The sequence below is a fragment of the Misgurnus anguillicaudatus genome, chromosome 20, assembly GCF_027580225.2.
Source record: "Misgurnus anguillicaudatus chromosome 20, ASM2758022v2, whole genome shotgun sequence".
NCBI lineage: Eukaryota > Metazoa > Chordata > Actinopteri > Cypriniformes > Cobitidae > Misgurnus > Misgurnus anguillicaudatus.
In genome coordinates, this window is record NC_073356.2 from 21,303,647 (window position 1) to 21,320,470 (window position 16,824).

The 16,824-nt window shown below is 34.9% G+C and overlaps 3 protein-coding genes across 3 annotated transcripts in view; 1 reads left to right on the plus strand and 2 right to left on the minus strand.

The window, feature by feature from the left end:
• Nucleotides 1-7,671, minus strand: part of calcr (calcitonin receptor) — a 67,260-nt gene extending 59,589 nt beyond the window's left edge. Inside the window, exon 1 of the mRNA XM_055220138.2 lies at nucleotides 7,360-7,671. The gene's annotated coding sequence lies outside the window, so the exon portion shown is untranslated. The remainder of the gene's footprint in view (nucleotides 1-7,359) is intronic.
• A 4,256-nt stretch (nucleotides 7,672-11,927) lies between these two features.
• tfpi2 (tissue factor pathway inhibitor 2) lies at nucleotides 11,928-15,114 on the minus strand. Its single transcript, XM_055219776.2, has 5 exons — nucleotides 14,839-15,114; nucleotides 14,502-14,672; nucleotides 13,847-14,026; nucleotides 12,840-13,007; nucleotides 11,928-12,724 (listed from the first exon to the last, which is right to left on the minus strand). The coding sequence occupies exons 1-5, from the start codon at nucleotides 14,915-14,917 to the stop codon at nucleotides 12,639-12,641; spliced, it is 684 nt and encodes a 227-aa protein (XP_055075751.2). The 5' UTR covers nucleotides 14,918-15,114; the 3' UTR covers nucleotides 11,928-12,638.
• Nucleotides 15,115-15,604: 490 nt separating this feature from the next.
• On the plus strand, nucleotides 15,605-16,574 carry gngt1 (guanine nucleotide binding protein (G protein), gamma transducing activity polypeptide 1). Its single transcript, XM_055219777.2, has 3 exons — nucleotides 15,605-15,760; nucleotides 15,845-15,943; nucleotides 16,021-16,574. The coding sequence occupies exons 2-3, from the start codon at nucleotides 15,848-15,850 to the stop codon at nucleotides 16,144-16,146; spliced, it is 222 nt and encodes a 73-aa protein (XP_055075752.1). The 5' UTR covers nucleotides 15,605-15,760; nucleotides 15,845-15,847; the 3' UTR covers nucleotides 16,147-16,574.
• Nucleotides 16,575-16,824: the final 250 nt, after the last annotated feature.

Consider the following 16,824-nt stretch of genomic DNA (forward strand, 5'->3'; position numbering starts at 1 on the left):
CAATATTCATTGGGACACTTGATGACTTATTTTTCAGTGATGTGCTTATTAAAGAAACCCGTCACCACAGAAATTTATAAGCAACACCCAGAAACGACATCTCTCTGACTTAATCTTTTTAAAAACAGGTAAAGGGGACATTTACCTGTAAAAAGACTTTTTAAGATGTCAAATAAGTCGTTGGTGTCCCCAGAGTACGTATGGAAGTTTTAGCTCTAAGTACCATATAGATAATTTATTATAGCATGTTAAAATTGCCACTGTAGGTTTGATCAAAATTTGTGTTTTTGGGTGCGTCCTTTAAAATGCAAATGAGTGGATCTCTGCACTAAATGACAGTGCCGTGGTTGAATAGTGCAGATTTAGAAGCGGTATTATCCCCTTCTGACATCACAAGGGGAGCCCAATTTCAATGACCTATTTTTTATATGCTAGCAGAGAATGGTTTATCAAAACTAACTTACTGGGTTGATCTTTTTCACATTTTCTAGGTTAATAAAAAGCACTGAGGACTCAATAATAGCACTTAAACATGGAAAAAAAACTTTTTTGTGATATGTCCCCTTTGAAGAACAGTAAGAATTTTTTTAAATTATTCTGCTTCATGTAGTACAGACAAGAACAAAGTCCAGTAAAAAAGACAGTGCTAGTACAGATATTAAACAGAAAATCTATTTAGTATGTTAATATATACGTAATTGAATTTATTCAATTATTTATTTGATTTTTATTGTACTGTGTTGATTTGCTTTAAAAAAAACTGTTTTGGTGAAAAGGACAAGGGTGAAAGAGAAAGGGCAGGATGACAGAATTTTGTTTGAATAATATGCAATTCAGATTTTATAATAAATAATAAAATGTTTAATAATTATGTATAAATAAAAATAGTTAATCTTGTTATTTTCTTTCTTTTTTTGTCTAGTAGAAGTTCTGAATGGCCAAAAACTTAAAAATGTAGTAGCCAAATTGGCTATTACAGATCGCAACTGACAAGCAAAGAAAATCAATTTAAAGGTGCCAAAGAATGATACATTGATACAATATGTAAAATCATTGTCTGTTATCTAAATAGAAGGTGTGACTTTATTGAGTGCAAAAATGATCCAGAAACGGTTTTACAGGTCCATTTACAACCCTAAGATTTTTCCTTATGCTACGTATACACCAAACGTGGGGCATCGCGTTACTTGCAGGACTTAACTGTGTGTCATGCGAATTTTTTGCTCGAGTTGAATATTTTCAACTTGGGTGAAGACGCGTTTGAGGCGAATAGCGCGTGTTTTCGTGGCAAACTCGCCGCCCATATCACGTCATCCGCATCACCCCACGCGAGGACGCGTCTGATTGCGTCTTTGCATTGACTTTGTATGTATTCTTCTCCCGCAAATCGTTGAACTCGCGTCTGATGTGAACCCACAGTTAGAATGAATTGGGCTGTTATTGCCTCATTTGGAAGGGTCATGAATAATAATGTTGCTCTGTTCTGATTGGCTGTTTCACAGCAAGGCTCCTGAGGCTCATGTCAGTTGCTCACATTAGTACACAGACCTTATATGTTTGAGCCTGTATCAGACAAAAAATTAAGATTTTGAGGAACAACAAATTGTTCGGAGATCGGAAATGGATGTTTCAGATTGGTAAATTTATTTGTGTTTTTCCTATGGACCTGGAAATGTAACTGCAAAGTCAATTGTAGAACTTCCGCCTAAACGCTAGCATATAGCATTAACTATCTCTAACTCTGCAGTTAAAATTTTGCTTTTAGCTTTGTAACAACATTGTAATTAATTTAATATGTACGTTTATGTTGGGGGCATACATCACGACTGTAACGTCACAGACGGTGTTATGTTGAGATTGTCCTGTTTTTCTGTGGTCTTTTGTATGCACAAGGGTTAAATAAGAAGGGTGAAACAGAGTGTTTGAGGCTTATAACAGGTCACTATCATGCACAGAACTCTTATCATTCATCTACGCCCAGGTAAACACAATTTTACATTCTATGGCACCTTTAATCGATAATCAAATTGTTGCACATGTTTTTACTTTCACTCGTGGTCTTCCCCAGTGGGAAATCTACATATTGTGGCTTTAACAACACCTTTCAAGGTAAAAGAAAATACGACCCAGGCTGCATGAAATACGGGTTCACTGTAGCGAGTTTTCTGCAAGTCACAGTGTGTTATTGCTTGCCAAAAGCATAAAGGCATCAAAATTAAGGAGAGGTTCAAAAACAAATCATTCAAACTAGACTGCTACACTTATGCATGATAAACAAGTTTGGTACTATGTGGTGTCCCTATTAATGTTTTATGTGAAATCTGGGTTCAATTTTAAGTTATTCGTTTGAGAGTCATTTTTTTGTACTTAAATTTAACACTATAAATAAAGCCATATTTGAAATGCTTAAGCAGTCTAATGGCAAATCTTCTTCCAGGTAGTATTTTAACAAGATCACAGTGTAGCTGCTGATTTAAGCTGTCTAGTTGTCCATGCCATTTAAGCAAACTATAAAGCTGATAAAATGTGACCCTGTCTGTAAAATTCATGGCTAAAATTTCATCTAATTATGCATCAACATCAACATTAAATTGCAATCATTGATTTCAATCTTTGACATGGCCTTACTCAGTCAATAACATGTTAAAGAAATCAAGGTTATATTTTCACAGAATGTACTTTACAATATGTAGGTGTTTCTTATATTTACAAGTAGACTTAAATCAGCATTGATTACATATTCTTGCCCCATGTGATTTGCTTTCTTTATCATCGTTTCTATTTTATGTTTTGTTTATATGTTGTCTACAAAATATCCTGCCACAGCATCACTGATAACATTAATGAGAGTGTCAAACATTAATATGATGGGCGTTTGGGTAGTAACCCATTTTCTACTACATCACATGCATTTCTCAGCTCTGCCTGTCATTACTGTTACCCATCACAAACTATTTCAACCTTACATAAAAGCTTTATAGAGTCCATTACACAACACATGGCAGAATGACAGTGTCCCCACTGAGACTGCAGCCAATTTAATATGTACAGTACGTGCCATATTTCGCCCTTTTCATGCGTGTCCAGATGAGAAAACATTACTGAAGCATATTTCTGTGGTCAAACACCATAGTATATTACAAGATGTTAATCTTTTCCCAAGTGTTTTCTACATGATGATTACAAAATGCATCCAACATGCTCCAGTATGTGCACAACATCTAACATTTAAAGGGATAGTTCACTCAAAAAAATTTAATTTTGTAATCATTTACTCAACTTCATGTTTTTTCCAACCTGTGTTACACTTTTGTGAGCAAAACACAAAAGAAGATACAGTAAGCAGTAGGCCTGGGTATCGATTCAGATGTTCCAGATCGATTCGATTTCAATTCACAAGCTATCAAATCGATTTGATTTCAATTCTCGATTCGATTCTCGGCTCGATTTTTATACTCGATTCTGGATTCAACTCAAATACTATATTTACAAAAAAGAACAGTGAACTGAAGTTTACAAGTGGGTAATTAATAAAAAGAAATTTAAAAGCCACAACACTATCGTCGTCATCTTGCTTGTGAAATCTAAAATGCTTCCAGACGCAATTCCGCCTCATTCGCGCATCTGGTTCGCGCGAATGCCGCGATTTGAGCGTTGCCGCGAGAAATGCGCGAGTTAAAAATTTGAACTTTGTTGGGAAAATGCGCCGTGTTAACCAATCAGGAGCTTGCTCTAGTAGTGACGTGATTACAGGAAGCGAGCGGAGTCGCAGAAGCCTACGGAAGGCCCTAACATTATGCAAATTTCCGAGTGAATGTTTCGATGACTAGAATTTCAAACGCAAATGTAAACTCGAGTAAACTCAAAATGTCCAGCGGCAAACTAGATGCGATAGAAGCGAATTTGACGCCTCAAACGCGGCTGCTGTGAACCCACGTAAGACTATGTCTGATGATTCACCTTCATTGTAGGGAAATGGTAGCCTGGTCCAACCAGACTCTCGTACATTCATTTCATTTGTACAGAGAGTCTGGCCACGCTCCATTGCAAAGCGTTACTTCCGTTAAGGAGGGTCCTCTGTTGAAGTTTAAAACTATTGGATCTGCCCAGAGTCACTCTGAATCTGCCATAACCAATCGCTAACGTTTGGTCGTGACGTATGTCATTCAGTCTGGCGCACGACCTCAACGTCATCGTTCTTAGCCACCCCCCTCTGTTCGCTGATTGGACCTGCGAATTTTTGCCGAGAAAATGAAACTCTACACAGCAGTCCCAGACGTTGTGCTGAAGCGAAATGAAAATTAAGCGGAAGCACGTAGGAGGGCGGAGCCAGGCTAGGGAAATGGTAGCCTTCTTCAAAATATTTCACCAAAGTAAAGTCTAGGGGTTTGAAATGAAATGATAGTAAGTAAATTAGGGAAGAATCTATCATGGTTTATTTTTTAAGGGGAGAGGGGGTTCTTTAATACTAAGAACTTGCCATGTTTATATAATATAATGAAACCTTCAGTGATGCTCTTTGCATAGCGGTGACAAACAGCATCACCTTCATCTCGGGAAAGCAATTAAAATTGTGCTGTCTGTTCAGTGACTTAAGCAAAGCAATCACAAAACACCATTGACGCAAAGGCAGCTGTAAATTGACCAGACAGGCCAGTGTGATGCCAAAACATTCCCATTAAACATAGAGAGAAAGAGAGAGAGAGAGAGAGAGAGAGAGAGGGATGTCAGCTCCAAACTATCCATGCATTGCTTGCTGTCACCCTCCGCTCCCTCGTTCGCTCGCCTCCCTGCCTCCTGGTGCAGGAAGCCACTCGAGAAAATAGAGAAAACCAAATAGGTTGCAAATGAGAACAGGCAGTAAAGCCCACCAGAAAGAAAATGAATCAAGATTGCCTTAAGAGCAATTTTAGTAATGTTTGTAAGAAAATGTGAAAGTAAATGAAGGACAACCAGAATGAGAACAGATGAAAGTACAAAACTGGTACAATACACACGCTAAAATTAGAAAAGACAAAGTTTAGATACAGGGAAAGAGCGAGATCTACGACCTCTGCATGCATGGCTTATTTTAAAAACTATTGTTTTATCCAATATGAACTATGAGGACTAATAGCTGAATGTTGAGTTCTTATGCATTGATTATCTTAAAGAAGTCATTTTTAAGACACTGTAGAAATTGTTGTGTGCAATAGAAAAGAACATCACACCAAATTTTTGCATTATGAAAACAAGTGCTTATAGATGTTAAAATGTGTGCTTAAACCTATAAGGATTTATTAAAATCAGTTTAATTTAAACAAGAAAGATAATGAATTCTTTGAGTGAAAAACTAAAAACATTGACAGAATGAGGCCATATACAGCATGTGACTTTACTCGTGAATAGACTGCGAAATGGAAAACTAAACCAGTTTAACAGTCACAATGCATGCACGACATACATTGTATTTCAGCATTCATGCTCTACTATGAAAACATGAGTTTACATAAAATATATCGACCCTGAAACATATAGCAGTCCATTAAACGCCTCTTATACCTCAGAACTCAAGATTGGAGGCTTTATAGAAGTGCATAATTGTACTTTAGCTCCACCTACTGATACCTCACAGATCTTATATCCCAAAAAAAGAATGGATGAAAACACGAGTATGTGAATTATAGGGTTCAATTCAAATCTATCACACTGACTTACATGAGAATGCATTAAACCTGTAAATGAATCGCTGATTTTATCATGCAAAAGCTGCACTTTTCTGGTCCTCTACATATTAAATCGTAAGTGTCAAATGACCACCTACCTAACATATTCAAGTGTACATGCTTCAGGAAGAGGACGGTAAAATGAAGAGTTTGTATAACAACAATGCACAGTCAATATTTCTGAATGAAAGCATTAACCATAGACAACTTAATTACAGCCAATTTGTGAGTTTTACATTTCAACCGTGTACGTACCAAGAGTTGATTTTATTTCAAGGAGTACTCCACTTTCAAAGGTATAAATAAATGATATTCAGGCACTGACCTTGTGCACTATGACTGTATAAATCTGTGTGTTAAATCTGACATAATCTTTTAAAGCATTTACTTATGGTTAACAATAGTTTCTGTACAATTACACCACAATGAAGGTCGCCTACTCTTTTTACAAAATTATTGTATGGGTAAAGCATCTTTCTTCTAGTATATTTTCTTCACATAATGTTTTAAACTCTGCAGACATACAGACATGGTCAAGCACAGAAAGTATGTAACACACAAGTGTGTAATACATTAACCATTAGCTAAACTATAGCACCAGACCTCAGCAGGTGTAGATCCATGAACCCATGAACTGCTATTAGTTACTATATATGAATGCTAGTTTTTGCTATGGTAGTTTGATTTAGTGTTTGTTTTCTTCAGTTTCATTTAAAGTAGTTTAGGTGGTATGATCGGTTTGAGCTGGACAGGCTGACGGGTAAAAAATCCTTTTCTTTGAGCCCAAGTTAAATTAGAGTCAATTATTTAAATCAACTACATGGAAAAAAAACTTTTTTTCTAAATAAACATCAGTCTCAGGATACAGGATAAAACATTGCTTTTTAAACTTGCATTTGTGGTCAGATATCCTTAAAGCCTATTTTAAATTTAACCAACAGTTTTAGTTTTTAAAAATTGAAAGCATTTATAAATATTTGAAATTATTTGCACATTTTCCAGTCCGAACCTTTAATTCTATCACATTAATACAGCAATTCAATGTAAACTCCGATGTGCTGCTTTCTATACAGCATTTATATCCAATAGCATATATACAAACCAAATTAATGTTTTGCTATAATAATCATGATGATAGAAGCATAAACTATGCAGAAAACTGTGACATATAGTTCACAAAAGGTGACAACAATTTCCAGTCTTTTACTATAGGACTTGATGTCTTATGATGTAGATTAAAGGCATACATGTCTTGTTTGGCTGTGATGGTATATTTGGTAAGCCAATAAAAACCTTATTGTGGTGATGTGAAAGGATTTAAAATATATTCACTTTAAATGATGATGAAATGGTGATATTTTTAGGGGGAAAATGCATTTAGTGTAAAAAAATGAATTCGGTAGGCTATATTGGCAAATTAATGTAATTGCTGGATACAGCTCTGCAATATCTATATAAATGACATATAATAGTAAGCGCTCGTGACCTTTTATAAACATATTTTTATTTACACGCCTGTAGTTTATTAATGACGTTCAGTGTCATCACACATTTCACAATTAAACTAAAAGAAATCCCAGATCAGTAAGTACAACACATAGCCAAAAGTCACGAAATGGGTCACGAACATTTCAAGATTTCAACATCATCTTACCGTTATATGGAGGAGAATGTAAGTCCTGTGCGCGCCTCACTTTCTCACACCGGCTTTCTCAAACTGAATCCCATCTTGTAAGTGATTCTGGACTGCATCTCGTGTTTTAATGTTTTCTGAGAAAAATATCCATGCGTTAAAAACGTGTGAGCAAATACGTCAGTGTTTTATGGCAGCTGACGATTTTTAATAAGCGAAGACGTTGTTTCACTTCAGCAGCCCGTAATCCAAGTGCATATAACTGCTCCTCATCTCGCGAACGGAGCATGTGTGCTCCTCCTAACTAACAACGGCTCCATCGCTCTTTAAAGGTGTGCTCAAACTCACGCGGCGCTCCGCAGACCGACCGATTGTGATATCACTTTACCGCGCGAGCGATTCCAAGCGCAGCTCTCGGATTGATCTCGCGGTAATTTGATGTCATAAGGCGATCAATCTGCGCAGCGCGGCATGATCTCGAACACACCTACAGAAATATCTAGGTTCCAAATCTAATGAGCTGCGTACTCAGGCAGCATTTTTTTGCCATCGTGGCTGCATTACTGGGATGCTGCTGTTAGTTTAATTACTTATTTTAAATCTCATGTTTACAATCTCATTAAAATGTCAGTTCAATTTAGCGTATGTATGATGTTTATTGATTTCCTGGACCTGTGCGGCATGAGACATTTAATCTCTGTCTATATGGAAATCATAGGCGTTTTGTTCACACACAAATATCACAAATATTCAGTAGCCTACTTAAAATTAATTACAAAGTCAAAGTAATTTAGTACTAGTATAAATATGTATAATTTTGAGTAGAGATTGGGTATACATTTACATTCATAAGTTTTAATGGTTGCGTTGGGAAATGAACCCACAACCTTTGCACACCTAATGCAATGCTCTACCAGGTGAGCTACACAAAATAGGTAAAACAACACACTTTACATTTTTGCCATGTACAAACATATAGCCTAGATATGTGTAAGTAAATCTGGGAAAACTGAATGGTAAAAATTATTATAAAAACATTTGTGTTGATTAAGTGATTATTTCATGACAGGCTTATCTCACAAAAGGCTGAATTTGCAGAAAGGACTAAATCCTTAAGTGTCAAATGTTTATTCTCATTTTCTCTCCAGCTCATGTTGCTCATGAGATTTGATATCATCTCCTGCAGCGTGTGAACTGAAGAAAGTTTAAAGGTTCTGCTCTGGTTCAAGGAACTGGAAAATTGATGTCAAAGTTTGAATGCGCAGTGACAAAGATTATCCAAAATGATGATATACGAGAAGATAAGCTGCAAATTTAAGAGCGGAAATGCATCAGTGCTCTGGGATGTCCATAAAGCGAGACTTTAACTTTAACCTGACTGATTTTGAGGACCTCTTAACCAACCATTAACCTTAGGTTATGATTTTATCCCTATGTGATGAATTGTCAAAAATACTCATTTGTGTCTACAATCTTGGATCCTGAACTTTAGATGTCAGTGCTTGTAAGACGTTGGACAAATATGAGATTACTTAATCATATTTTGCGGTTTGGTGTACAGCCACTATATGATTGCTTTTCATCATATCTCAAAAACAATGAGATTTAAATGCACCAGGATCTTTGCTTAAAACTAAACTCTCTCTCTCTCTCTCCTTGTAATCCGCCTACTTGCCCATCTGTGCACGCATGTGTAAAAACACACACATATTCAGGCGGGAAAATATTTTATGCATTTTCAAGCATGAAGCAGCATATTTATGGAACATAAAACTTTACTGAAAACATATTTTTTGTCTCAGACGGATTTTTAATAAACATTTGAGGCAAAGAAAGAAAGATTTTTCTCTCAGATCCAAGTTATTTCAATTTTGTGCTGAGTGCAACAATTCAACCTCAAATTGTTTTGATATGAAAAATCTCTCTTTAGCAAACTTCATGTTTATTTACAACAAAAGCCTAACTGGGCATTTTGCTATTTCAATTTCTTTTATTATCTGATTGTCAATCTCAGATGTGTCTTGTTTTGCAAAAGAAATGCTTCACATGCGCACCTTAAAGAAAGGTTAAACACAACAGGAAACACAAAGACATGCTGTCCATACTTTCTCTCAAAGAGGCTATCAGAGCCAACCTGATCATGCCTGAAAATAAAATCCATACATTTCTCCCACAAGAAGCAGCAGGTCAGCATCCAGTATGTCATTTAAATGTGGAAAATGTTTTATAAGCAGCCATAATCTTCTTTGGACAATGATAGTTGCATTAAGTGTTAGCCAAACATATGGTGAGACTCTTCTCAGAGGTGGTAGCATATTACAAAACAAAAACAGACCCCTTAGAGGCACAGAATGTGGAAATCCTTTTTTTTGGTTACTACAGTACATCTGACCCTAATCTGTTTTTTGTCATACATTCCATTTCTTTCTGTAGCCATAAATGATATGGAAATTAGAGTATAGTCTCCATAACAAAGCATATGTGCCCACCATCATAATCTGTAAACTGTATGCTTGTCTAATGTATGCTCAGGCAAACTTGGCATGTACTGTGCAATTTGTCACAATGCCACCTTCAGCCAGTGAAGCAAATGAATGACTAGGCCATGTTGTGTTCCAAGAATTCCAAATACCTAACTGCCATTACCCTTTCCTTCAAAACTATTATTTTGATGTCAGCGTGTGAAATAATGATATTATTGTAGTTCTTCTCAAAGCTCTGTGCAATGATGAAATGTATTCAATGTCAAGCTCTCAATTGTTGTTAGAAAGAAGTACAGTATATACTGAAAGCTGGGGGCAAGTTGTCACACAGGCAAGTTGTCATCGTAGTGTTGTCAGGTTGCAACTCAAAAGTCCTATTACACAACTGTATTTTTCTATCAGTGGTTTGTAAGTCTGTTTCAAACACCTATAATCCCTCTTTAATTGAAAAAAAAACTTTTCTTCAAGCATCATATTTGTGAAATATAGAGTATTATTTGAATTAAACATTGTCATATTTGTCTATAACTTATTTTGCTGCTTTACGGATCAAAATTTAACAGATACTGTCTGTTATTTGCGTTTCAATGTCAATGCAATAACCTGTCACTTTAATTTAAATGTGTCATTGCACAAAAATGAAAGTTGCAGACTTCTGATTTGCATAAAGCACATCTTGCTGATTGATTGATTTATGCATGGGGCATCCCGCCATCTCTAAGCAATCATACATAAAATATCATTTTATTAAGCTTGCAAATTTAGTTGTGCTGGCATGCAACCTGCCAAACCTGCTGAGAGCCAACAAATCTCTTTTAGTATAAAACTATTAACCTTTGCAAACTTTAGCACAGTAGATTCAGACTTTAGAAGAATTTAGATTGTCATCTAACTTAAATTTATAGAAGTCATTTTAAACGGGAGTTTAACAGATAGTCTCTCTTTAAAGTGTGGTTTAATTCAGGATGTTGTTGCCTAATGACCCTTTCCTCTTCAGGTACATAAGATTTCCTCCTAATGTTTCATAACAATAGTGTCCTATTGACCCCATTTGATATGCATGTGGTCACCACTTTTTAAAATGCAATGCTAAATGGAGAAAAAAAAAGAAAAATATTATGCTGCCTAAATTTGAATTTAATAGAAAGCTAAATCTGTAAATGAACTGAATTTGGACAAACTTCATGTTAAAAAATGCTACTGTACATTGCATTTATAGTTTGTAATGAAGTCATATCAAATAAACTTTAGAGTTACTAGACCATTACACTGCATGAATATAGCACTCCACCTTGTGGCTGTTATAATCAATTAAATCTGTGGTCATGGGTGAGTTTTAGTAGTGGGCTGATACTGGTTTGTGGAACATTAATCTGCAAAGTAAATTCAGAACTGAAACCAAAATTCTAAAATATATCAAAAATGATTAACCTTTGGCAAGTTTGGGCAATATTTAATCATCACAGTCAAGATGGTTTAAAAATCAAAATCAAAATGGCACAAAATGTCCCTAGGAACTCTTAAGGGTTAAAGTTGCTGCAGTACATTTGAATTGAAAATGGTTCTCTAAAAATGTTGTCATTGTTGGACAAAATATGGAAATCCCAGACCTATGAATGCTGGGTTGTTGTTACCCAACCATGAATTGAAACAACCCAGCATTTATGGAAACAACCCAGGTTTATTTATAGGTTTGTCCATATTTGACCCAACATAAAACAACCCAACATTTTTTTAGAGTGGAATATATGTATCAGTTAGGGGTTTCCTTAAAAAGGTTAATCATTTCTGGGAGTACTTGGAACCCCCTGCTATATAGTCTAACAAAATTGGTATGGTCAAAAAATGTTCTGCTCTTGATATATAATTACACCAGGGGGAGCTACAGTATACAGACCCAAAGGTCAATAGTAATTTTGCTAAAAGCACAAATTAAGATCAATTTTGATTGCATGTTTTACAAAAGATAAAGTTTAAATAAAGCGTGAAAGGCTTATTTAAATAAGAATTTACAGTGCATTTATATGTTTGTCTTTAGCTGGTGATGTTGGTTGATAATAATAATAATAATAATAATAATAAAAAGAGAAATCATTGATTCAGATGAAAGACTCAAACTGTTGTTTATTTTGGCTTTGGCCAAGTTTCAAAAGCATGACAGACAAAATTATGTAAATGATATAAATTCTCAGTATTATAATAAGTCATAATTACATAGAAAATAGGTCAAGTATAGTATATTATTATTATTATTACAAATAAAAACATAAATCCACAGTAGCCTTACTTAGAAATTAAAAAATACTTATGTATATAAAATATCCACTCAAACCAACAGAGAGGGACACAGTCATTTATCTTTCTTGCTCTTGTCGCATTAAGTGTCAATACACTTCTTAAATTACTGTCATGAGATGATAGCTGCTGTCATAAGTAAACATGAGTTTTGGTTGCAGAAATAAGTATAACATTATCTTTAGAGTATATATTGTTGCTAAGTAATCAGTGTCAATAATACATAACACTACACTATATCACTTTAACCACCAGTAAAGACTTTGTAAAAAATTAGCATTGTATTAATATAATAAATTGCATATAGGTTTACAAAATCATTGAAAATATAAAACATTTTTTTATTTTCAATGCACTCAACATTAAATGTTTATACTAGTATGTATAAGATAATTTGTAATCATTGATACAGATTCACATTTTAATAAGTCTAGCAGACACTATTTATAATGTGTCTGTTAGAATAAATCAGTGCAAATATATCTTTGTGGTGTACATGACTTCATATGACAATGGTTTGGTCTATTGGATTCTTTGTAGCTGACCCATTGTCCGTCTTAAGAATTGTTTATTAGCTTTTATCATTGGCTTTTTCCCACGTGCAGACCCTGCCAAACAAAACACATCGTCGTTATTCCTTCAAAAAAAATAACAGCTTTATTATATTCACGATAATCTTTTTCTTCTTAGTTAACCAAACGAAACCAGATTTTTTGTTTTTACCGCACACATCCATGCAACTCTGCTTCGAGATGAAGTTATTGCTGCTTCCTCCACATCCTGTGTATATAAACTCCTGACATGTCTTTGTAGCAGAGTTGTAGTAATATCTTGGTATTGAAGCCGAGCACGTCCCTTTGTCCAAAACGTCTCGGCAAATCACAGGGATCGCTTAAAAACAAGACCAGACAACTTTAATGTGTGTTTTATGAAAGTGTTAACTAGAAATCATAAACGTGTTTTTCTAGATAGAGCCAGGGGCCATTAAATAAGCCAGACGTAAGACTGGTAACCATTTGGAGAAAATGGCCATTAGAAAAGTTTTTGGTGTGAATGGCTGGAAAAGAAGAGAGTAAAAATGTCTTTATGTGTTCCAGTGAATACACAAAATGTCTTTATGTGTGTCTCAATGATGACATTAATGTTTAATGTTCTGATCTATGGTCCACATCTTTAATAATAATGCTTAGAAATGTTCTCACTAAATCAAGGTTGAAATACTTTATTGCTTGGAGACACAATTGTTCAAAGGTTTAGGGTCACTCCACTAAAATGTTTTTCATTACCAAACCTTTTGATTTGAAGGTGTTTAGGCAAATGTTTGAAATATTTTCAGTAAAAAATATCTTTTTAATTAATTAATTGTAGCAACATATAGTTTTTTTAATTCTAAAACTTTCCAAAAAGCACCTAGCTGATGTGATGTCAAATTAACATTATGCAAATACTAGACAAAAAATGCTTCTTTGATAATGCTAAAAATGTAACAGTTTTTAATTTTAACAATTTTGAATTTTTCTTGGTCGCAACAAAATTCCTGCATCTTTTCCATACTTCCTGTGTTATTGCAGCATAGTTTTGTTGGGTTCACTATTATTTTAAAATGTAGAAAAAAATCACAAAGTGACCCAAAACTTTTGATGTCTTCTGAATTGTATAATATTTGATCTAAGACCTAAAATGCAAAATTGCAAATGCTCCAGAATTTAATAAATGCTGATATTTCTTACATTTTGGAGGTCTGCAGTATTCCATACATGCATGAAATGTTTCAAAGTTGTTGTCATTGCCTTGGCAACCACCATAGAAGAAAGCTTCACACTGCATGGAGGTCATATTGTAAAAGAAGCGCTTAAAGAGACCACGGCAGGGCCCCTCATGCATTGGAAAACGACACACCCGGGGAATTTCTGTAGTGGACAAAACCAGACCCCTTACAAACAAGTTAAAGCGAATATCTCCTACATTCATCACTTACAAACTGATACACTGTAACTGTAAAATGAGCAATACAATTCTTACAGCCATCCCATCTGAAAAAATACTGTAGGATAGTACACTGTGGTTTGCCAATCAATATGCCAAAAACTGTTGTTACTAACTTACTACAACATTTATAAGCTACTACTAATAACTTTAGTAAATTGATAAACTCTTGTAAATAATGTACTATACTTTTAAGAAATGACTATAGTAAATTTAAAATACACTATAGTAGGAACTGTATTACATTTTACTATAATAAATTATTTAAAACATAGTTTTTCTTTAATTATTTTCAACCTCAATATACTGAAGCTTGCACGTCAACACAGAAGTCGTGCTGTTCACAAAAAATGACATTGTTTACTTTGCATTTGAGTTTGTAACTTGAAATAAACGTACTTGGTATCTTGAAACATGTTTTCCGACAATCCAGAAGGGTCTTGAAGTTGTTTAGGTTTCCACCACAGCCACTGTAACTAAATTCTTCACACATTTGAGTAATCGTATTGTAGTAGTAACGGTTAACATCGTCGTCACACGGTCCTTCATCAATTTGCAATAAGCAGACTTCTGTAGGGATTAAATTAAATTAAGAGTTTAAATAACCATCGAACAATAGTTTAGATACATATAATTCATTACATAGGTCTACCATCTATTGTATAGTTTCCTAGGTCTGCACATTTAAAACAGCGCTTTGAAGGAAGTTATTAAAAAAGCACAATGTTATCTTTACCTTTGTTAAGACGCCCGGCGACGGCGCGGTGCATTACAGCAATAATAAGTAAAAGTCCTCCAAGCAAATCGCACAACATTATGTTGGACGTCGAAATCCGAGATAACAAAGCGAGTGTAACTTTTGCTCACAGTCGTTGCTCTTATAGCCTAAATGGAGAAGTTTTCAGGGCTGGAGTTGAAAGGGCGGGCTATACTGTCATTTCCATCAGCACTACTATCGCGTATTCCCAAAGAACTAAATAAATAGTGAATTCATTTTGTATGACTCATCTTTATCACAATAGATCACTACTTATTTCACTGGAATCTACTTTAAAAAAAAACAGCAATACTCTCAATGTCCTTCATGTGTTCCAAATGTATTTTTATAGTAATAAAACAGACGCAGTGTAATAGTAGTGCTGTAAGCTTTGTCCTGGAATGGGGAACGGTGTTTGAAATTGATGATTTATTCCAAAGAAGGTTTTTTCTCATTTTCTTTATAATTATTTGTCGATTCACAATTACATCACCTACAAAAAAAATCCCATGTAAGTGAGAACATTTTTTATTATAAACTGTCATATGTTCCCAGATTATGGGAAAGCACTGATTAGTGTGCTTATTATAGTAATCTGTAATACTTTCTGTCCCCTTGACCTATATCGCAAACTCAGTATCAAAAAGGAAACCCCCTTATTTCTGTATGATTTATTTGTATCTATAAATTAATTCCAGGGTCTTTTTGTAGATAATCCATAAAAATACAATTGTACCATAATTTACCTTTCCGAATATGGAAAGACGAGGTATACGAGTGCTTGTTTAATGAGATTAAGAGATTAACATGTTTATGCAGATTACTTTATAAACCGGATTGAGGGAGATGTGCAGAATCTCTGTCCTTTTCAGGTGTGGAGGAGATCTTCTCATAAGTGGCAGTAAGTCTGGTCATCAGTTCTATACTGTATCATTGAATCTTTTCAATATTATTTACTATACGATGATTGTTTTACGTCTTATAGACAATGCCGGTCATAGATGTAGAGAATATGACAGACCTGGATAAGGCTAAAATGGAAGTAACCCAGCTCAAAGTTGAGGTGAAGCTTGAGAGGGCAAAGGTAAGATTGAGAACATTCAAATCTACAAATCAACACAACTTTAGCTTTCTAACACTTCAATCACCTTTGAACATTAGGTATCTAAATGCTGTGAAGAGATCACAGAGTACATTCAGAGTGGAGCAGATGAGGATCCTTTGGTCAAAGGCATTCCAGAGGAGAAGAACCCATTTAAGGAGAAAGGCGGATGTGTCATTTGCTGATGAGGACAGAGGAGCTCCGAGATTTTGCAGTTTAGTTTGCCCATGGACATCTGCTAATTGTAATCGTAGCTGGAATTCTTTGCAACGTGGAAAATCATACACATGGATAGATGTTCAGAATAAACTCTAAATGGCTTTTTCTACCTTGTAACTGACTCAATAGAATATGGACACTTATGTATATTTCTTGAAGAGTAATAAATCAAAATATAATTGTATACTGATCATCAGAGCCTTGCTTGATGGACTATTTTCCATTGGCAGCGAGGCGATGTAACATGCAAAAGACTGGGAATAACTAAAATGGTTAATTTTTGTAATTACCATGATAAATCAATGTTGAACTTGTAATAATAAAATCACAGTTACATGGTTATAGGCAGAATAAGAATTATTGCATATTAAAGTTGAAAAACATCTTTTTTGGGGAGGGGGTAATGTGGTATTTATTACAAATGACTTATCTATGAGCTTTATTATTTAAAAAAATGTATGTGCCCTCATATTTTTTAATCAAAACTGCTAATTTCCTCCCCTCCTCAAAACGATCTCTCTTTAATTTCGATCCGAGCAATGGCACCTGGGCGGTGCCCGGGAAAAGATCACAGCGATTAGCAATTAGCAACATGACCCAACTTTAAACGATCCAAAAAGTTCTCAAACTAAGAACTTTTCAAG

Excerpts from the sequence above, each read along its gene's own strand:
- tfpi2 (XM_055219776.2), bottom strand. The coding sequence starts at position 14,917 with ATGTTGTGCGATTTGCTTGGAGGACTTTTACTTATTATTGCTGTAATG. Across the intron at positions 13,008-13,846 it reads ATACTGCAGACCTCCAAAAT|CGATCCCTGTGATTTGCCGA; the intron begins GTAAGAAATATC and ends CTTGTTTTTAAG. Across the intron at positions 12,725-12,839 it reads GAGTTGCATGGATGTGTGCG|GGTCTGCACGTGGGAAAAAG; the intron begins GTAAAAACAAAA and ends TTTGTTTGGCAG.
- gngt1 (XM_055219777.2), top strand. The coding sequence starts at position 15,848 with ATGCCGGTCATAGATGTAGAGAATATGACAGACCTGGATAAGGCTAAA. Across the intron at positions 15,944-16,020 it reads TGAAGCTTGAGAGGGCAAAG|GTATCTAAATGCTGTGAAGA; the intron begins GTAAGATTGAGA and ends TTTGAACATTAG.